The 22,295-nt window shown below is 49.3% G+C and overlaps 2 protein-coding genes across 2 annotated transcripts; one reads left to right on the plus strand and one right to left on the minus strand.

The window, feature by feature from the left end:
* Positions 1–758: 758 nt before the first annotated feature.
* LOC125511321 (trans-cinnamate:CoA ligase, peroxisomal-like) lies at positions 759–3,031 on the plus strand. The gene has a single exon (XM_048676665.1). It carries the CDS (start codon positions 941–943, stop codon positions 2,690–2,692), a length of 1,752 nt encoding a protein of 583 aa, XP_048532622.1. The 5' UTR covers positions 759–940; the 3' UTR covers positions 2,693–3,031.
* Positions 3,032–17,697: 14,666 nt separating this feature from the next.
* Positions 17,698–21,931, minus strand: LOC125511322 (MADS-box transcription factor 58-like). The gene is made up of 6 exons (XM_048676666.1): positions 21,147–21,931; positions 20,993–21,060; positions 20,276–20,317; positions 20,015–20,096; positions 19,026–19,140; positions 17,698–18,930 (listed from the first exon to the last, which is right to left on the minus strand). The coding sequence occupies exons 2-6, from the start codon at positions 21,025–21,027 to the stop codon at positions 18,851–18,853; spliced, it is 354 nt and encodes a 117-aa protein (XP_048532623.1). The 5' UTR covers positions 21,028–21,060; positions 21,147–21,931; the 3' UTR covers positions 17,698–18,850.
* Between the last annotated feature and the right edge of the window lie 364 nt (positions 21,932–22,295).

Raw genomic sequence — 22,295 nt, forward strand, 5'->3', positions numbered from 1 at the left:
ACGATGAGTCTAGCAGTTGTGGATTGTACCTGACGGGGCGGTTGGAGGAGAGGGGTTGAACGGCGACGGAGGAGAAGCGGGGTGGAGCTCAGCTGAAACGATGGAGGTGACGTAGACGTAGAGTTTTGGCATGGGTGTGGCGTGACGTCCAGGATGATGGAGCAGTGGCGAAAGTAAGAGAGAAAGAAGGAAGGAGAGAAAATGGAGGCCTACGTGGTTGTTGTCCGGATTCCCGCAAGGGGTCCCACGTCTGTCTCCAGTTTGTCGAAAAAAATATGTCCAGATTGATCGGCGGATTGATACGGACCCGTATTAGATGGCAAACCGTGTCCGGACAATACGATCCGAACGTATGCGGGTGGTACGAGGGTCGGCGTTGGAGATGCCCTAACCACATATAGGAGTACCACGTCACCTGATCCATCGTGCCGCCACCAGCCAACCCGGTGTGCCGCACCGCATCGACCGGTCACTGCTCACCACCCACTAGAGCACACAGTCCGGTCTCGGGTGGCCTGGCTTCCGGCGTTCCGGCCCGGGAAAAGGAAGAGCGAGACGTGCGTGTGAAATATCGTGGCTCGCTCGTCAAAGCCGTGGTCAAGCGCCCATGTCTTCACTTCATTTTCACCGCAAACCCCGACCCCGATCCCAACCATTTCCCTTTCTTTTCTCCCCGGAGCGCGTGCCCCCGTCCTGCCGCTGCCTCTGCACCACCCCCAAACGCAAATCACATTTGCTCCCACAGCTATATAAACAGCGCCAGCCCTCCACTGTCCGAATCACTCCCTCCCCCACACCGCCTACTGCTCCAGCCCACAAGGCCACTCTTGTCTGCTGCCACTAGCCAGCACCCATACGGAGCCAGCAGCCCGACACTCCTGCCCGGTTCAGGACACACAGCCGTTTTCGGGCCACTTTGACACTCGTCGCCGCGGAAGACATGGACCAGCTCCCCAAGCTCGCGGCCAACTACGCGCCTCTCAGCCCGGTGGGCTTCCTGCCGCGCGCCAATGCCGTCTACGGCGACCGCGCCTCCCTCGTCTACGGCCGCGTGCGCTTCACCTGGAGCCAGACCCACGAGCGCTGCCGCCGCCTCGCCTCCTCCCTGCTCCTCACCCTCGGCGTCCGCAGGAACGACGTCGTCTCCGTGCTCGCGCCCAACGTGCCGGCCCTCTACGAGATGCACTTCGCGGTGCCCATGGCCGGCGCCGTCCTCAACACCGTCAACACCCGCCTCGACGCCGCCGCCGTTGCCGCCATCCTCCGCCACGCCGAGGCCAAGCTCTTCTTCGTTGACTATGATTACGTGCGCCTCGCCAGCGACGCGCTCCAGCTGATCGCCGCTGCCGGCGCGCCCGTCCCGCTCGTCGCCGTCATCGACGACCTCGACCGCCCCACCGGCGTCCGCCTCGGCGAGCTCGAGTACGAGGCGCTTGTCGCGCATGGTGATCCCACGGTCGAGCTCCCGGAGCTGCAGGACGAGTGGGACGCGGTCACGCTGAACTATACGTCCGGCACCACGTCCGCGCCCAAGGGCGTGGTCTACAGCCACCGCGGCGCTTACCTCAGCACCACCAGTTTGCTCATGTCCTGGGAGGTGGGCACCGAGCCGGTCTATCTGTGGACGCTCCCCATGTTCCACTGCAACGGCTGGACCTTCACCTGGGGCATGGCGGCGCGCGGCGGCGTCAACGTCTGCATCCGCGAGAACCGCCCCGCTGAGGTCTACCGCGCCATCGCCCGCTACGGCGTCACCCACATGTGCTGCGCGCCCGTCGTCTTCAACATCCTCCTCGAGGGCGGCGACGCCACCGCGCGGCTCGCCAAGCCCGTCAACGTCCTCACCGGCGGCGCCCCGCCGCCGGCCGCGCTGCTGGAGCGCGTCGAGAAAATCGGCTTCAACGTCACGCACGCCTACGGGCTCACCGAGGCCACGGGCCCCGCGCTGGCGTGCGAGTGGCGCGCCCAGTGGGACAACCTGCCGATCTCGGAGCGCGCGCGCCTCAAGGCCCGGCAGGGCGTCAGCGTGCTCTCCCTCGCCGACGCCGACGTCGTCACCGACGACGCCGCGATGGCCAGGGTGCCGCGGGACGGGAAGACGATGGGGGAGATCGTGCTCCGAGGCAGCAGCATCATGAAGGGGTACCTCAACAACCCGGAGGCGAACGAGAAGGCGTTCAGGGGCGGGTGGTTCATGACAGGCGACGTCGGCGTGGTGCACCCGGACGGGTACATCGAGATCAAGGACAGGTCCAAGGACGTGATCATCTCCGGCGGCGAGAACATCTGCAGCAAGGAGGTGGAGGAGGCGCTGTTCCGGCACCCGGCCGTGGCCGACGCGGCGGTGGTGGCCATGCCGCACGCGCACTGGGGCGAGACGCCGTGCGCGTTCGTGGTGGCGAAGGACAAGGCGGCCGGGGTCTGCGAGGACGACGTGATGGCCTTCTGCCGCAAGCGCATGGCGCGCTTCATGGTGCCCAAGAAGGTGGTGGTCTGGGACGTCCTCCCGAGGAACGCGCTGGGCAAGGTCGAGAAGGTGAAGCTACGGGAGGAGGCCCGGAAGCTGGTGCCGGCCGTGGCAGTGGCGCCGCCGGCGCAGAAGACGAAGGGGAAGCCGACGACGAAGACGGTCGGCGGCGGGCGCCGGGACGAGCACGCGGTGGAGCAAGTCATGGCCATGTCAAGGCTATAGGGCATGCAGAGCGCCATTGCCAACAACAAGCATACGTACGTGCGTTCCTACGTGCATTTTCTTCGTGATGTCGTACGGTTTGAAACCATGGTGGTCAGGTCATTAAGAGGTCTACGTGTGTTGGTAAGAAGTACAGTAGGAACTTGGCACCGTGCATGCAGGCGTGCCAACGTTGCAGAAATAAGCAGGGAGTGCGGTTAAGACTAAAGAGAGCTAGCCGTGAAAAGCTCTATTCTGTATAGGATGAAACGAGGTCTGTGTTAGTGCAGTGGCACCAAACTGTTTTTTACTCTGTTTTTGTCTTCTTTTTCTGATGATCAATTGGAACTTTCATATATGTATACAATGTAAATATCCAGTGTGGAAATGCCAAGGAAATTCTTGGTTTCAATTTTTTTTTGAGACAGGTTTCAAATCCTTCTGTAAGCACTTAACTAAAGGGGGTGACTAGATCTCAGTCAATTTAACCAAGTCCCAGTCAAGTGACATAATATGCAAGAGAGAAAAGAAAAAAAATTTATTTTTTACGAATCTTAATGTAGAATCTCACGAATATAGCATCAACTGAGACTTAACAAAGTCTCAGTCGACTAAGACTTAGCAAGACTGTTAACTGAAAGTCTGCTATGATCTGCCCCCTCTGCAGTTGGAACCACGCGCTCCCTCGCTAACCTCAGCATTAAGCCGTTAGGTTCCATTTGCGTGTAAACATGTACGGCCATACAAGTCTTATTAAAATGGAATCAAGTAACCACCCCCACTGAACGCCATTTTCCTAAGAGTGATAGTGATACTGCTTGCCAGAAATTACTATCTCCCACTCTCACACGGTTTACGCTAGCTGCAAGATACTACTCCTTCGTGAACTAATATAAAAACGTTTAGATCACTACTTTAGTTATCTAAACATTCTTATATTAGTTTACAGAGGGAGTACTAGAGAGGACACCAGGATATTCGTGGAGAAGAGTGACAAGAGCTCTCGTGATTCTCGTTTCGACGCATTGCGACGACGTAACGCGCTGTACGAACTTGATGTAATTTATCCGCTTGCTCGCCCATCTCTTGTGTTTGGGGTGGTAATTCTTGTGGAGTGCGTCCGTCGGGGGCTCGTATTTTCAATAAAAGATTGCGACCGCGACCGGGTTTTGGTTGTCTTGTCAGAGCAGCTCTCATGTGCGGCGTGAATAAAACAGGGACCGTGTGTGAGCTCCAGGTCAAGCACTTTGGCTCTTACGTAGTTTATTTCCCTGGCACGTGTTGCGTATGTGGAAGGATTCGGAGTCCTGTGCTCAGCAGCAGCAGCAGCACAAAACATACAGCGGCAGCAGCAGTATTCATTCATTCAGCAGGCAGGAGGTCAGCACAAAACAGCAGCAGCAGTTCGGCAGCATTAAGCAGAGATTCAACACAAAACAGCAGCAGCATTAAGCAGAAATTTATTATATAGCCCAAAACAGCAGCTACATTAAGCAGCAACAGAGCACAAAACAGCAGGAGCCGGTGCCCAGTACAGCAGACTGTGTGTGATGGAAGTGGAACAAGGCCTTTTCTCATCTCGCTATCACATGGACACCACGGTGTGTGTGCGCCACCAACAACGACCAATGGCAAACAAAAGGGGAACGAGGGCTTTGCTTGTGCGAAACGGGAGCAAACCTTCCTGAGGTTGACACGATCCAGACGAGAGAGAGAGAGAGAGAGAGAGAGAGAGAGAGAGAGATTCTGAAGGAAGTGCCTCGCTTATGCATCGCATTACAGGGATGTCTGTCTCCGATCCCAGCGGCAGCGCGGACAGCGACCGGCGGCGCCTCGGGTCAACCGATCGTCGTCGTGTTTCGTGTGCGTGGCCAGCACTGTACGTGCACCTACATCTTGTATTTCTTCAGAAAATACTTCCTCCGTCTCAAAATTCTTGTCTTATATTCGTCTAAATACGAATGTATCAAGCCATGTTTTAGCATTAGATACATCTATATCTAGACAAATGCAAGATAAAAAAATTAGAACGGAAGGAGTAGCATGGAAATAACATGCAGGACGGCAACCTACGTGATCATAAGGGTGGGTTTGTCGCGGCGTCGAATGAACAGCTGGAGCATGTCGCAGATGCAGGGACGGCGGAAGCATACGCATTACGACATGGCTTACTATTGGCGCAACAATTGCGGATAAGCGAGCTTGTGGTTGAGTCGGACTGCCTCGAGGTGATCAATACTATGAATAATGAAGGCTTCACGGCTTTAGGCACGACGGCGATTAATTCGGATTGTTTGGTCCTGATCATAGGATACACTTCGGTCACTTTTGTCCATTGCCCTAGAGAGGCAAATTCTGTATCTCACAATTTAGCTAGGCTGGCGAGGCCGTCCCCTTCGCTGTGGGTCGAGGAACCGCCGGCTTTCATTGTAAAAGGTTTGGTGGACGATGTAACAGTTATATGATCCAATAAAGTGACCAAAGTTTTAAAAAAAAAAGCATGCATGACGGCAAAATACCCAGCTCCTGTAGCGCACTGTTTCGGCACCGTCTCTCAGTCTCAGAGGTTGCCTCGTGATACTCCTGCCTGTTGGCCGCATGGATTGATGACGATGATGATGCAGTGATGCTGTGGTTTTCTGAAGATTTGCAAGGTATCGTATCGAGACTGACTCAAAAATGTCTGGCTGGCTCTTGGTCACGCCATGAAATACTACTTTCCCTTTATGCAGAGCGAGCATGGTCACGCCATGAAATACAATGCCATATGTTTCAAATATTTTTTGGAAACATGTTTCACTTTATTTCAGCGAGTTGTTTCCCTTTATTTAAAGTTTAAGATTAACATGGGATACAAACGCGTGGAGGTGGATTCGACAGCCACACACGGGTTCCAGACAACACTTCCTTTATGATCCTCTCCCTTTCATGGCTGAAAGATGAACCCTTTCAGCCTCCAAAAAAAAAAACCTCCCGCAAAAAAGATGAAGAAGATGAACTCAAAGTCAGATATGGGCCCTCGCGTGACGAATAAAGGCCCAATTCGTCCTAATATCGATCTCAGCCCAGTGTCGCTGCCTGGTTTATGTGTCCGGTACTCCCAACGTGCTGGGCTATATTAAGCCTCGCTGGCTGGCAGTAGCTTTTCTTACGCGCCTGTTGTTACCGTTGCCATGACGACAACCACCGTGACCTGCTACGCTTGGAGTTGCTCGACACACCAATGGTGCGGGCATCATCACTGTAGGAACAATGGGCGTGAACGGGATCATCGGAGGCGGCGAGCCAAGAACCATCCCCGGTTGGACTTGGATTACACCTGGAGCAGCGGCCGCGACCGGCACTGGTGGCACCATGGCTGTAACCGCCGCTGCCGGCGTCATGCTGCCGCCGACGGCGACGGACATCGCGTGGACTTGACGCTGCAGTGACTTGATGTACCGGATGGTCAGGTCTAGCGTCGAGGCTTGGCTACACCGCTGAAATATGCCGGCGGTGGATCATGATCAACAACTCGGTACGTACTCGTATTTGCATATTTTTGTGCAAGTTCATCAACTGAGTATGAGGCATGGCGACGTGAGTATAGTACCTTGTCGTCGCATCCTGGAACGAGACGTTGCAGGGTCTTTAAGCTCTTGTTTATCTTGGACCTTCGTCTCTGCGCATATATACATGCGTTTCTATGTGTAATCAATAACCGGATCAGAGTGTCACGATGGAGCTAGTACCTTTTCTGTTTGGCTCTGTGTTCCTCCGCTGGCCGTCCTCGTTGCGGTGGAGTCGCTTGTTGTGTCCTGTGTCACACAACAGTTATTTTTCAAAATAAAGACATATTATCTTCCATATTAAGAAGAGGACATATAAGTACCGTTGCCATGTTATGTTTCACTGTCTTCCCGCTCTTCTCCTTCAACAGCTTGTTCGAGTCCTCCGATGTTATCACCCGATTATCCGACCTCTGCTCGGCAACATCGTCGTCGTCACCAACACGATCTTGACCACCAACTGTGATAATCGGGTAGAGCCATGTCGCCATTTCGTCCTCGGAAGGTGGCACATGCAACACCTCAGGCCTACGCAAACATGATGAGATGGTGATGCCTCCTCCTTTCCACGCCAACTCGTAGAGATCCCCGCTGCAGAACAAGATATGTATGCGGGCTAATTTAAATGATAAATAGGTACTCCACACTGCTGTATTTATTAACAAGCTGTCTAGGAGAAATGCTATGATACCATGCACCCACACTCATGTCCATCCCTCTGTAGTTTTTGCCTTGCAAGTTTCCAAAATTTGTCCAAAAAAGCATGGTGATACACATGGGCAAATATATAGTCACTTCCAGCAAAATTATAAAAAATACGACCATTTAAGCCCTGCATAAAGAATATTTTTCTAAAATATCAGAAAAAAAATCACGGTGTTACACAGGGAAAGGGGCGAGCCCGCAAGTTAGGAAACCACAAAAGTTTGCAGACAAGTATATCCCGGACTACTCCTATGGCCGATCTGTCACCCATACATGAAGGTCTTGGCCCCGTCCCGCGTGATGTGGTACATGCACATCTTCCAATAGTGCCAATGCAATACATATGGAAATATATTTTTCTTATGATCCAGATTGGATCGAGTTCCACTATCATCAGATAACGACCAAGTACCAGTGGACACATGTGGTAAAGCAATCCAAATTATTCAAAATAATAATAATTATGAAACAAGTCACAAAGCACCGTAGGGTCTTGGCGCAAGAGAACACAATAAAAAGGTAAACCACCAAGGAACGAAACACCCCCATGTTACCACCGGAAATGCTAAACCTACGAAGAGCGTATGTAAGCTTATGAAACATGCGCAAGTAATCTAAGCACCCCCTGCCTAATCTAAACACCCACCCCTACCTGGTCTGGCCTCGCTGATCATCCTCACTGCCTGGCGTCTTTGGAAGGCATGGAACGCCTGCGTCTTCAATGGCGTGACCCCCTCGACCTCCCTCCTCGTCAACGACATCAAGGAAGATATGCCCGCGGCTGGGCTGCTGCCGGAGCCAAAGGGCTCAGCAACCTGCTCCCACCGCCGTAGTATTCGTCTGTGGGGACTTGCGCATCCCCCCTTCCTTTGTATGTGCCCTAGTAGCTCTCGCTTACGCCCTCTCGCGTGTGCTTGCGAGGCTACCTATATAATCATCACTTCTTTTTCTTCTATCAATGCAATGATACGCAAAACTTTCGCGTATTCGCCAAAAAAGATTTTCGGAGGTGAGCCCCACCCTCCCTTAAAAACCAATCCTAATCTCTCATGTTGGCTGTTACGTAAACATAATTAGCTTTCTTACGTAAGTCTAGCATTGTCCACGTTGCCACCCCACAGGAGAGGTGGCCAACCTGCCGCATGCACCGCTACTGAAGTTTTAAAGGCCATAGGACGCCACAAAGCTTGCAAGGGGCAAGGGAAAAACCACACCCTTTTGCACCCCCCCCCCCCTAGAACAACGCACACGCAGGGTTAGCTTGTATGCATGCACGTACTCCCTCCCGTTCGGAATTACTTGTCGCAGAAATAGATGTATCTAGACATATTTTAGTTCTAGATACATCCATATCCAAGACAACTAATTTCGAACGGAGAGAGTATAATTTAAGGAGCGAGCTAGCGTGTGTACTTGGAGTACGGGCAGTCGCCGGACTGCTCGAGGAAGTTGCCGACGCGGGAGGCGGGGACGATGGCCTTGCCGCGGTAGTCGCCGGAGCAGGTTGTCATCGATGCCCGCCCGGCCGAGAGTACTGATTGATCACTCGCTGCTGTCTGCTTGGCCTTCTGGTAGGTTCCAAGAGGTATATACAAACGATCTTTTGTACTGTCCATATATATAGGAGCACCTACCATCTGCCCGGAACGTAACCCATCTGTGCCATTTTGCCTCAAAAGAAAGAAAAGCACATGCAACTATCCTACTAGCTTGTACGAGTAGCTCCATTTTTAATAAAAAAAAAGGAAAAGAGTTCCTTCTCCGATTCCTATTGATAAAAAACAAGGTACTCCCAATAGTTGGAGTATAGGGGGTATATCACTTGGCTAGACTCTCTCGGGCTAGAGCGTACAGATGCATGCATCCATGGGTAGGTTCCAGACGTTTCCATCATTCCTTGCCGACTTGCGCGTCTGCTCCATCGGTAGTGGTTTCCCATATGCGCATATCACGTGAAACCACTCGTTCGGACGATAAGCATGCATGGAACTGCGCGCTCTCACTGTGTATGCTCTGCATGGTACTTACGTGCGCCGCCGGTCTATGCATTCTTTGCATGCCAGCGTTGCATACTAGCTACCTTTTTGACTAAAGTACGTACCTAGTGCCCAGCCATGTCATCTACTTCTGAGATGGCAAAAATGTCCCACCTCCAAAAGTTTTCTAGTCTAGCTCTAACTTTGATTCAAAGATTTTTATAGGAATTTCATAGGATTGGAATCCTAGGAGTTTTTTCTATGTTGTTTGTTTGATTAAGGTCGTTAGAATCACGATTCCGTTATACGATTCTACGACTAAACGATCCAAACGGGCCCCTCCGATTCTACAATTTTGGTTCATAGAATCTACATTTCTACCATCCTGATAGTGAAGATTCTATTATTTGCGATCCTACCATCCGAGGTCCAATCCGGTTCAAAATCGTGATTCTGACAACAAATGATTATTCATAGAATTTAATCCTATAGAAAGTTTCCTAAGGATATTTTCTACTACCTTCCATAAGCTTTCTAGCATCCACTAAAACTTATTCGAAATAATCATTTGCGTTTTTTATGATGTAACCAAACAACCAAAATCCTGTAGGGTTGAAATGAAAATAACATTTAAATCCTATGTTTTTTCTATCCTGCGTTTTTAGAATTTCGAGGTTTGAAAGACCCCTATTTGGGCAACACTATCTTTCTAAGTTCACTGGTGCAGGGAAGCCTATGAGTGACGTGTCATCCACGCGTCACTAACAAGAAAAAACATGCAGTTAGTATCATTCATGTGGTAGGCGGCGTGCCCTCTGTACGCCACTAGTAACGCACATACTAAGGGTTTCCTATTGGGTTTCGGCTTTCTGTGTTTTTTCTTTTGTTTTTTCCTTTTTTCTATTTATCCTTTCTCTTTTTCTCAACATACATCTACATTTTCAATACACATTGTATATTTTTCATATACATGTTGGACATTTTTTAAATACATTTTTGAACTCTTTTCAAATACATGTTGAACATATTTTAGTGGCATAAACATTTTTGTATAACTACATAAACATTAAAAAATTTGTGTGTACATATTTTTGGAATGCATGAATATTTTTAAATGTTACATACATTTCTTTCAAATGGTATGAAATATATTTTTTGAAGTATGGAAATATTTCCTTAATATTGCACTAACATTTTCTAGAAATGACACAAACATATTTTTAAAATGCGTGTGTCGGGGGTTGGGTGCGACATATGCCAAAGGATGGCTTATCATGGTGGGGGCGAGTAGAACGTCGCCGGTGCCTGAAAACGGGATAAGGCGAAGGCATGCACGCCGGCGAATCTTACCCAGCTTCGGGGCTCTCCGGGGAGATAATACCCCTACTACTGCTCTGCGGGGTCTCCGCATGATCACTATGGCAAAGCGTTTACACGGTTGCTCCTCGAGCTGTTTCCTGGAGGTAGGAGAAGGCAAGGCTAGCTCTCTCCTTCCTATATGATTTGGTCTAGTGCTAATGGATTCCAACCCTTTGCATGGATGCCCTGGGGGGTTTATATAGGCCTACCCCCCAGGGGTACAATGGTAATCCGACTGGGTGCGGGCCCAGCCGTCAGTCTCTCTGGCCGCCGTCTTATCCGCTGACTCCTGGGGCCCGCCGACTGGTGGGCCCTGCCGACTGGCTCGGTACGGAGTCGATAGGCCGCGTCCGCCGCGGGCGGGTCTTGCTGGCTGCAGATTATTGTTGCCGTGTCTCTAATGATGCAGGCTCGGTCATGAGGTCGTGGCGACAGCTTCGCCGTCTGGCGGACGATTACTGTGGCCACTACCTGTCGTGTCTGATTAATGGTGCGTGGGGCCCGTGGGAGGGGCCGACCGACTCCTGGTGGCCGACTCCCATCCGGGCCGACTGGTGGCGCTCTCGCCGTCTTTCGTACGCCCACCGACTGGTGGGACCCATCATCCCTGGGTCGTACCGGCAGGCCGTCGTGGGCACAGGACTCCGCCCTCTGGGGCTGACGTCAGGGCCGACATGGCAATAGTGTCGCGCCGCGCGGAGATCTCTGCGGGTACAGCGTACTGTAGCCACGCCTGCCCTTGGAAAAGGGGTGGGAGTGGACCTTACTATGGCCACTCCCCGTCCCGTCCCTCTTTATGAGGGCATGGGGTTGTTGGCGTCGCGGGCCGACTCCCCAAGACCGGCTTCTCTGGAAGTCGCCAGTCAGGAGTCGGCTTATCCTGAAGTCGTCCCTGCCACTCGGCCGCGAGTGGGCAGTCGGCCGCCTCGCTGCCGACTCTCAGAAGGCGGCTCTTCGTCCTGGGGTCTCGAGGGGCGCAGTCTGCCTCAATGTCTTGAAAGGTTCTGGGCCTGGGTTAGCCTACCCGTGGCCCATTACTTCGACAGTAGTCCCCGAAACTGGTGAGGCTCCGAGGGCGACATGTCGAGGAGCCTCAACAGTTTCTTCTCTCCGGTGGTTGGATCTGGGCCTCGCTAGCCATCCTCTGTCAAGCCAACTAGTTGGAGTCGGACTTGCTCAAGGCCGACTTGCCCCTAGAAAAGTTTGAACGTCGCGGCGGAGTTTAGGCGGCGTGCCTGATAAGCTTCCGGGTCGCCTCCCGTGGTGGACCCGTCGCGAGGCACCACGTGGCTGAGCTAGTCTGCTCACCCACGCGCGCGACGGGACATGCCTACAGGCGGGGCCTGCCACTACCGCGCCTCGGCATGCGAACGAATCCGTTGTGGCCGCGCGGACGGTTGGGGTTCCTGCACGGTTATTGCACGTGGTAACTTCGTGTGGTAAATCGTGGGGGTTGTGGGGTCCCGGGCGCAGTTAATCCCACGACTGCCCCCTCGGCTTCTCAACCCACGAGCCTACAAGTAGGCGGGGGGAGGGGGGCGGCGAAGCACGCGCGCCCATTCTCCCCACTCCCTTTCGCTCCTTCTTGCTTCTTTTTCCTCTTGCCGTTGCTGCTCCGAATCACGGCGAGCCCGCAGCGATGAGCTCTTCCTCCGCCGCCGCGCCTCCTGCTGTACGCTCCAGAGTGTGGGATGGCTCCGAGGTTTACGACGACGACATCGAGATCTTCCGCCAGACACGGCGGCTGCCCGGCAAGGACTTAGTGCGGGTCCGCCTCGCGCCGGAGGGAGAAATATCGCCGGCGTCGGAGGAGGGCGAGCGGGTCATATTCCGCTCGCACCTTATGCGCGGGGGGCTGCCGGCGAGCGGCTTTTTCCGCTTCTTCTTGGAGTTCCACGGGCTCCAGCCGCACCACCTTACTCCGAACACGGTGGTGCTGCTGGCTGCCTTCGCCACCCTGTGCGAAGGCTTTCTCGGTGTTTTCCCCACCATCGAGCTCTGGGGTGAGTTCTTCCAGTCGAAGCTCGGCGCACACGTCGCCGGCGTGCCCGCCCAGTACGGTGCATTTATCGTGATGCGGAGATCAGTGGCCGACAATCCGTTTCCCACCATCGCACTGATTAAGCATGCATGAAACTGCGCGCTCTCACTGTGTATGCTCTGCATGGTACTTACGTGCGCCGCCGGTCTATGCATTCTTTGCATGCCAGCGTTGCATACTAGCTACCTTTTTGACTAAAGTACGTACCTAGTGCCCAGCCATGTCATCTACTTCTGAGATGGCAAAAATGTCTCACCTCCAAAAGTTTTCTAGTCTAGCTCTAACTTTGATTCAAAGATTTTTATAGGAATCTCATAGGATTGGAATCTTAGGAGTTTTTTCTATGTTGTTTGTTTGATCAAGGTTGTTAGAATCATGATTCTACAACTTTACGACCCAACTGGCCCCTTTGATTCTACAATTTTGGTTCATAGAATCTACATTTCTACGATCTTGATAGTGAAGATTCTATTATTTGCGATCCTATCATCGGAGCTCCGATCCAATTCAAAATCGCGATTCTAACAACAAATGATTATTCATAGAATTTGATCCTATAGAAAGTTTCCTAAGGATATTTTTTACTACCTCCCATAGGCTTTCTAGCATCCACTAAAACTTATTTTAAATAATCATTTGCATTTTTTATGATGTAACCAAACAACCAAAATCCTGTAGGGTTGAAATGAAAATGACATTTAAATCCTATGGTTTTTCTATCCCTGTGTTTTTAGAATTTCGAGGTTCAAAAAGACCCCTACTTGGGCAAGACTACCTTTCTAAGTTCACCGGTGCAGGGAAGCCAATGAGTGGCGTGTCGTCCACGCGTCACTAACAAGAAAAAAAATACAGTTAGTATCATTCATGTGGTAGGCGGCGTGCCCTCTGTACGCCACTAGTAATGCACATACTAAGGGTTTCCTATTGGGTTTCGGCTTTCTGTGTTTCTTCTTTCGTTTTTTTCCTTTTTTCTCTCTTTATCCTTTCTCTTTTTTGCAACATACATCTACTTTTTTCAATACACATTGTGTCATGGAATTATCACGGCAGATGTCCTAGCAGAAGGACTTAGCCGTAGGGCCATCGCAACTAGGAAGCTTAAAGGGGTTAATCGGGACAAGGGACACGAGAGGTTTATACTAGTTCGGCCCCTTACGATGAAGGTAAAAGCCTACGTCTAGTTGTGTTGGCATTGCTGGGGTTTTGATCACCAAGAGGCTAATCCGCCGGCTTGGTTATCGATCTCTTGTTTTCTTGCCCTAAGCCGCCTCCGGATCATCCCCTTATATACACGGGTTGACGCCTGGTGGCCTACGGAGTCCCGACCGGCTCATAAAGCATGTCCGGCTTGGTGACTTCTTTTATATGCCTTTCTTTACAAGTTTTTCCTTACATACAGTGGTTTACAATATTGGGCCTTAAGCCGCCTCTGGGCTTAGGCCTTCTATAAGCCTTAATAAACTATCGTCTTGAATGTTTACTGGGCTTCCTTTGTGACCCGCCATTGGGGCTGACCCGGCCCCTCCTAAGCGGGTCATACCTGATAGCTATATCCCCAACATTAGGCCCCAGGTTGACTTTGAACTTTGTTCTTTGTCAATCTTTAATACTTAGACAAAATCCATCTTCCTTTCTTCGCAGAAATTTTTTGTAACCCGCCATGACGTCATTTCTTGAAAACACGAAAAACTATTATGACATCATCTCTCAACGGATCTTTATTCTTTAATGCATTTCGAGTATCGAGGCGTCCGTTTAGTTGGATAATCATTATTCGGGTCTTCCTCGATTTTCGCGCCCGCCTGTTCGCTTATCCCCTTATAAATAGGCACGCCCCAGTCTTTCTCATTCTTCTCTCTTCTTCGTCTTCTTCCTCTCGCAACCCCCGCTGCTGCTCGAGCTCCGCCGCCGTCAGAGAGCACCTCTCCTCCATCGACTTTGGCCCCTGCATGGACCGGAATCAGTCCAGAGAACATCGTGACTCTCCGCGGAAGATCTGTGGCTGTAAGCGTTTCCCTTCTTGCTCCTTAGATCTGCATTAGGGCTTTCTAGGTTTTTGCATGTTCTTCGTAGTTCATCACAGTTTCTTCGTAGTTCTTCCACTGCAGCCTCTTCTTGATCTAGAGAGAGATATATGTTTGTGCGATAGTTGTTTTGTGCCTACTCTTGATACTAGTAGATCCCTTTTCCCAGTATAAAGGCCTCATTAGGACTCACAAACTCATCTGCGCTGAACTTTTAGGTCTAGAATTTTTTTCCATTTTGAATAGCCATTTGATCTGGAATAATATCAAGCAATTAGGAAACTTGTTTGTCTCAACACTTAGCCGAATCTGCTTTCTCAAATATCTGTAGTCATGGCGGCTTGTTGCGCCGACTTACTTTTCCTTATATGACATTAGCCCTTACTTAAGCCGCCATTACTCCCCTGTACCATCATCACTTAATTTCACCATTATCATTGAATTGAACCGGCATGTTGCTTTATTTTCAGTTCGTCTTTTGAACATGATGCCGTCCAAAGCACCGACTGTCTGCAACTGGGTTCCCTCAACAGTGACTGAGGATAATTTAAAGGACTTCTTCTCCATAGGATTTTTGCCAGAGAAGAATGTTATGTCTTACCATGCACCTCACCCGGACGAGGAACGGCCCAATCCAAAAGATGCTGAAGTCATTGTCTTTTCTGACCACATGAACCGTGGCTTTTCACCGCCCGGCTCAAAGTTCTTCAGAGATGTCCTCCATTTTTTCAAACTCCACCCTCAAGATCTCGGGCCCAACTCCATATCCAATATCTGCAATTTCCAAGTTCTCTGTGAGGTGTACCTTCAAGAAGAACCGACTGTGGAACTCTTTAGAGAGTATTTTTATCTGAACCGCCAGAACGAGTGTACCAATGGCCCTAGCTTGGAACTTGGAGGCATCTCAATTCTGCGTCGACAGGGCGTCGTCTTCCCTCTAATAGTCTTGCCGAGTCATCCCAAAGACTGGAATCAGACTTGGTTCTATTGTCAAGACACTTCACCAGCAAATGAGAAGGCACTGTCGGGTTATCGCGCAGAGCGACTTGACTCCAAGTTTGCGCTCCCTGACAAACTCACTGCCGCCGAACGCAAGAAGCTTATGCCATCAATCAAAAGGATTAACGCCTTATTGGGGAATGGCTTAACCGGAGTTGACTTGACCCATTGCTAGGTCTCATGGCGGGTCATCCCTCTAAGCCGTCGATCCAAATTGATGTATGAATATGGTGGTGGCCCAAATGACTCTCTTCATCACAGCTCCGTTCAACTTACTGAAGAAGATATTGTTTCAATGTCAACTCTTCTAGTGAACGGCAAGTATGAAGACTGCAGTAAAGTCGGGTTAAACCCGTTCTGCAAACTTAACCCGACGCCAGAGGTAAAGGACCTCTGACCTCTTTCTCTTTGTATTTTTCTCATCCGTTTTAAATACCTGCATGACCTTTCATCTTGTTTATTTGTTTACATGCCAAATCTGATTTCTGGAAAGCCAAGTATGACCACGAAGCCGCCAATAAGGCTAGAGCCGCCGCCATGACCGCCAAGAAGACGACCCAGAGGTCTAAGAAGAATAAGAAGACCACCGTTGAGGACCTCTTAAAGCTTGACGACGATACTTCTGAGTCGGAGGTAGCCCTTGACTCCCTTGGCCAGTTTTTTAATAACCTTATTGACACTGATTATTACCAGGACGACACAGGGGCCAGTCAGGCCGGAGAAGAAGAGGTAATTATTTCCTCCGACTCAGACCATTTGCCGAGACAGAAACTTCGACTGGTAACCTAGAAAGTAAGGTTTTCGCACCTTTTGGCTTATTTGGACCCTCATTTTCTTTTGAAAAAGCAGCAACACGAGAGCCGTCGTCAAGCTCAGAACGATGATGAGCCGCCTCTTGTTGTACAACAAACTCCTAAAAACGCCAAAATGAGGTCTCTTTTATATTCCTCTTCGGCTTTCATTAATGAATATATTCTCTTGTGCTACTGACGTTATTTGCCCTTTGAAGGAGGTTTATCGCTCTTCTGGCGACTCCTCTTAGACACAATTTCCGGCCTTCAAAACTGCCCCTGGGTAAGGAAACAATCATCTTTCCTTCGTGTTTCTCAAACTACAACTTTATATTGACAGTCTCATAACATCTTTCTTAGTGGCCAAGCTAAGTCCAAGAAGGCCAAGGTGACTAAGCCGGCGGAAGACCCGTCAGTCCTTGCACCTGAACCGGCCATGCCACCTTCTCCCCTTCAAACTGAAGCACCAGAAGACCCGGCTGCCAATGCTCAATTAGATCCTCCTGAGCCGTCAGCTGACGATACCATCGTTAACCCCTCTACTACCGGACCGTCCAGCTCGGCCAACCCGCCATCATCGTCTTCCCATGACGTTATGATTACTGGAAGCCGTTTTGTTGAGCCGGGGACTCCCACCGTGTTGGCTCATCACACCGCTAAACAAGAGGCCCTGGAGAGACAGAAAGTGCGTTTTGATGTTTCTCACTACAACCATCTGAACGCCAATGACATATTGTCTGGCTATCTCAGCCATGTGCACTCCAGCCATGACTCGGAAGTCGAGATGGTAAAGCAATTGCAGCTAAAGTATGAGGTATGCTCTTCCGGCTTACTTATATTCTGCCAGCCCCCAAGTCTTTAGATTATGATAAAACCTGAATGATCTGTAGACTTATGATATAGGCTAAAGCTTTACCCTTAGATTTTTCTAAAGTCCAACAGAATAGTATAAACTTCACTTATAGTCCCCAAGGGCCGGCTCGATGGATCAAAATGAACCGGTACTTAACTTCAGAATTGTCACTACAAGAAATATGTCAACTTGTGACCACCACTATTGGTCACTGAAAGGTCATTGTTTTTCATTTGTGACCTTTTTTGACCAAAAACAGAAGGTCAAAAGCTGGCGATCGTAAACTGAAATTAACGACCTTCTCTGTGATATGTAAAAGGTCGTTGGTTCTTTGACCAAAATTTTGGTCACTAGCAACCTCCCCAGGCCACGTAGGAATCCAGCGTGGCAAGCTGACGTGGATAAGAATCAGCCTGGTCCAATTCGGTGTTTTACATGGGCCAAGCCCATTAATTCAGCCTTTTTAATATTTATTTTTCCTGTTAATTTTCGCTAGCTATATGGGCTTGGGCCATTGATTCGGCCTTTATTTTTGAGATGCAGCCTGGACCAACAATTCAGCCTTTTCAGTTTTGGGTTGCGGCCTTTTTTCCTTTTTTGCAAATGGGTCCCAATTGTCAAGTTCTAAATGGGCCCCAAATGTTTGATTCTAGTTTGTGGGTCCTTGTTGTCATGGTCATGTTCCTCAGATTTCAATATGCCAGTAACTAAACCAGTATTTAAATCAAAATAGACAGAAAACAGATGTAATACTTCAAATAACAAGAAGCAATCTGTTACATCATCTAACACACATACAAATGTGATCACACACATACAAATGCGATCACAGTATAATAAGCTCTACAAGTGGATCACATGAGCCAAGTTCGTGCTTCAGTTTGTTCCAACAGATCAGCATCAAGGGCTTCATTACTCCTTGAACTAGCTCCAATGAGCTGGAACTATGCTTCTTCCGACTTCTTCGTCTTGATGCTCGCGACAAAACATGAAAGGCCAGCATGTGCATGTTATAGAACAAAATGGTTAGAAACAAAATAAAAGCAAATCTAACAGCAGATACAAAAATAATGAAGGCCATTCTGTGTGCATATATACCAGCAGAACACATAAACCCATCCATAAAAATCTTGTTTTTGAACATTGGCATCAAATCAACACAAACACTGAATTAACATGCACGAAAGGAAAGAGCTAATACAAGGCAGGTATATGGGTATCAAAACTAACAAGAAAGGAACAACAATCTATTTTAAGTATTTAAGGTTTGAGGCATTTTCGATACTACAATCAATATATAACAGCCAACATTTCAATCCATGGACACCACATGACAGAAAAGGTACTAAGGCACTTGCTACATAAAACCAAAGCAAGGTACATAGCACATGCATGCCAACAATAAATTGGTACCAAATCCAGAAATCATCGTCTGAAATGAAGTTAATGAGAAATTTTAGAATCAATTTAACAGTTGATAGTAATGTTTGCATTGGACACATCCAGAACTAAAATTATACATACACGTCGAAATTCCGATGGCCAATGCCTCAGTATAGTAAACACTAAGCATGGGACATAGTAAAGATTTGACACAACCAGAACTGAAAGCATTCACTCCATCATGCATACCTACAATGCAGCACACAAGAAAAGAGAGATATGCAACGGGGTAGCAATGACATACAGATAATCGCTTAACAAGCAGCACGAACATGAATAAATCACATAACTAAGTACAACCAAGTATCCCAGCTGAGAGCAAACATGTATTCAACATTTCTGCCATTTTGATACATGCACGACAAAGAGTGGCGCTCATTTCTTACCACGGCAAAAGGAAGAGATGACCCCAGACAATGCCCTACTTCTCTAGGTCGCACTCAAGGCTCAACCAACTCCACGGTGTGGATGATGACCCCTCCTTGCTCTGTCCGGACGGCGGGGTGCAAACTCGGAAGCCCTGCACATTACAACTTGCATCAATGCAGCAACCATACAAGGAACTGATATGAAGCAGAGCACAAATTGAGAGAAAGTTACTGTCCAGGAGCTGACCTTCCAATGGATAATCATGGTGCGTCGTGGTGCCTTCATCTGGAGTCACAGGTCGAGTTGTGGGTTGCTGCTTTGCTTCCCCATATAGCACGCCAGGTTCTCCTAAGATAGCAAACTGAAAACACAAAACATGATTAGGGAGTTGGTACATAAGAAAAGGAATTCATGCACGAATGGCATGTACAACTAAAAAAATCAGGCATCACATATTATTAGAATTGCATATTAGATGGCTGCAAGGTAAGTGTTTCTTCATATAAAGTAATTAGAAATACGTAGCCCGTAACTGTGCTGTAAGGATGGTTCTTTACAAAAAAAGAATTTGTAAGGAGCTTGGCTGGAGCGGCCGATCTAATTGTTATGATTTGTTGCTTCTGAATCACCGCAACGCTCAAAAGGGAATCATAACAGTGGATGATAGTTCAACTTCTGGTTATGGTGTTTCTTGTCCATTTTGCTGACTTGTACAAATAAATTCGAACATGTTGCTGGATGGCTTGCAGCTTATAAAAAATGCACTTGAAGCAACAATTAAATCACCGTATATAATTGAAGGGCTTGCCATATACTTACTGCCTGGCTTCAAGCAACGAATCACTCAAAACATACGAGTACTTATTTAATATAAGGAAATAAGAATGCCAGGAATGATTGATGACATGCATCCGCCTGAAATATGGTTGTCTGGTATGGTGTTTCTAGGACAGATTTAGGGATTCTTGTACTAGGTAGTAGCTCATTGGTTTTTCAGGCAATCAAAAGATAGTAATACATCCGCAGAAAACAGGGAAGGGCGCCCCGGCCAATAGCAAAGGGATTTGAGGTTTAGGTTCAGGAGCAAAGTCTAGCAATCTACTGTAAGTAGTACTAGTACTCCGTATGTAGTAACTGAGCAGAAAAGGACTAGTAGAAGGTGTTGACTTTACAGATCACATCTTGGGTGTCAATTCAAGCAATTGTTGTAGAGTGAAAGAATGACATGATGTTACCTGGGCATTGACTTCTGCAACCGTGCTAGAGTTGGATGTGTCATGGTTGGCCTTTTTGTTCCTCTCAATGGTGGCTTTCACACTGCAAGTAACCGTTCAATGTCTAATTAGTACACATATATCTACACTCTGAAGAAAATTATACTAGAAATTAAGCAAAAGTATAATCACATGTATGCAAGGCAACTATATTGCATCACATGTTTCCTTATATCAATACTGCCATACTAGTAGGTTATAGTGTAGTACTTATTGTCTTACCAGATCCGCTGGCCGGCAGCTTCTCCCACGCCCCATTCTGGACTGCAAAGAAACCAAGATAATTTCGTGTCACATTTGTCTGCACAACACCAACACAAACTGATGTATGCACTACTGTACACGAGTGAAAAATACTGCTCTATAACACTGGATAACAACAGACAACATCTGGCCAGTATCTAACCGAGATCCAGACGGTTCTGAATCTAGCCACTCTGCGTCTCTGCAAGATTGCTTTTTATAAGACACATCTAGCTGCTAGTGCTTGATATAAACAACTGAATATGGCTAGGTGTTAACTGAATATGGCGCGCTCTGAACCTAAGCTAACTCTGCCTCTTTGCGAACATGTGGACCTTCATCCAGAAAAGAAAATCCCCTTTTTATCTATTTCTGGGAACGGTTCCATCAGTTTATGAGTTTTTTGTCATTTTTTAGAGTGAGAGAGTCAGTTGATGAGTTAACTTAACAAACATCCACACAAATAAATCCAGATCCTGTGGCTAACGTTTCTATACTCAGTGAGATGTGATGCATTGTTACCCCTAATTAATTAGCTCAAAATCTTACTCAACAAAAGAAAGATGTAGATTGTTAAGTAGGCAGATAATAATGTTTGCGACGGGGAGGCAGTCATGCAGGTAGATTTTCCCTCCACCTAAGGTTCAGCTAAGTGCAAGAAACATGAAGAGAGATCCATTTTCAGAGAATCATTACCCAGTCACAGTCACCACTGGCCCTTTCCACTCCATACTCCATGCCTACATACACCCCAGCAACAACACCTGCAGATTAGTCACACAAAAAAGCATCTGAATCTGTCAGCGAGAATTAGAAGAACAGATGAAAGAGTAGGGTGGGGGGTGCGTACGGCGCCGATCTTGAGGAAGCCGTCGACGGTGCGGTTGAGGAGCGGGTTCCCGAGGTCTATGGCCCCCATCTCCTAAGGCAACGCTGCTGGAGCAGAGGTGAACGAGGACAACCGCGATGGGGCGGCGCCATGGTCCCCTCCCGGTCCAACGTGGCCTAGCCTCAGATGATGGCCGCCCACTCCATCCCCCTCCAGATCACGCAGGACAAGAGGGAGGAGGACGTCGACGGGGGACGCCGGCCAGCCCCTCCTGCGCCAACTCCGGGGACGCCGACCGCAACGAGTGCGTCTGTTAGGAACCGCAGGAGAGGGAGGGGAGGCGCGGAGTGTTGTGCGTGTACGTGGTCGCGGCGGGGCACGCCGCCATCCTGGCCGTGGACTGCCTGCCTGTGGTCGCCAGGCCGGCGAGACGAGGCGCCGCGCGGCAAAATCCCAAGGACAGGGTGGTTGGTTGGCTCGGAGCGGATAAGGCTGGGGGAGAACAGGAGGAGGGAGGAGCTCGATCTCGTCTATAGGGAGGGTCATCGATGGTGGACGGCGGATCGAGATGTGAGGGAGGAAGAGGGTAACTTGGATACGGGGATCTGGGATCGAGGGGCGCGGGAGAGGGTGGAGCAGCGGCGCTTGGCGGTGTGGGTCGAGCTCTGCCGGAGGGAGGTGTCCGACACGCGCAGGAATGGAGATGGAGGCCGGGGACGGGAGGGCGAGGGGTTCTGACTTGGATTGGATCTGGGAGGGAGAAGGGGGCAGCGGCGGCTGGAGTGGGAGTGGATCTGGGTTAGGGTTTGGGTGGTTGGGCTGTGGGTGGGACGAGGAGTGAGAGCATGAGGGGGTGTGGGTCATTGGATCTGTGAATATCCGACGGTCTCTGATGCTTGATCCGCGTGACATGTTCATGAACCAATCAGAAGGATGTATAGGCTTTGATGATGTTATGATCATGTAAATTGGTCTTAATCGATTAACAATAAGCAAACAACTACGAGTCAGTCAGATAATTTTGTCTAGAAATCATCCGCCTAGCTAGCCGCCCGATCTGCGCATTGGCGGTTGTTCGATCACATCAATATGTCACGATAGCACCGAGCGTGAAAAAGCTTCAACGCAACACCGATGACATCCCCATGAAGCTCCATTACAGCTCTCAAC

Source organism: Triticum urartu, chromosome 5 (genome assembly GCF_003073215.2).
Source record: "Triticum urartu cultivar G1812 chromosome 5, Tu2.1, whole genome shotgun sequence".
Taxonomy (NCBI): domain Eukaryota; kingdom Viridiplantae; phylum Streptophyta; class Magnoliopsida; order Poales; family Poaceae; genus Triticum; species Triticum urartu.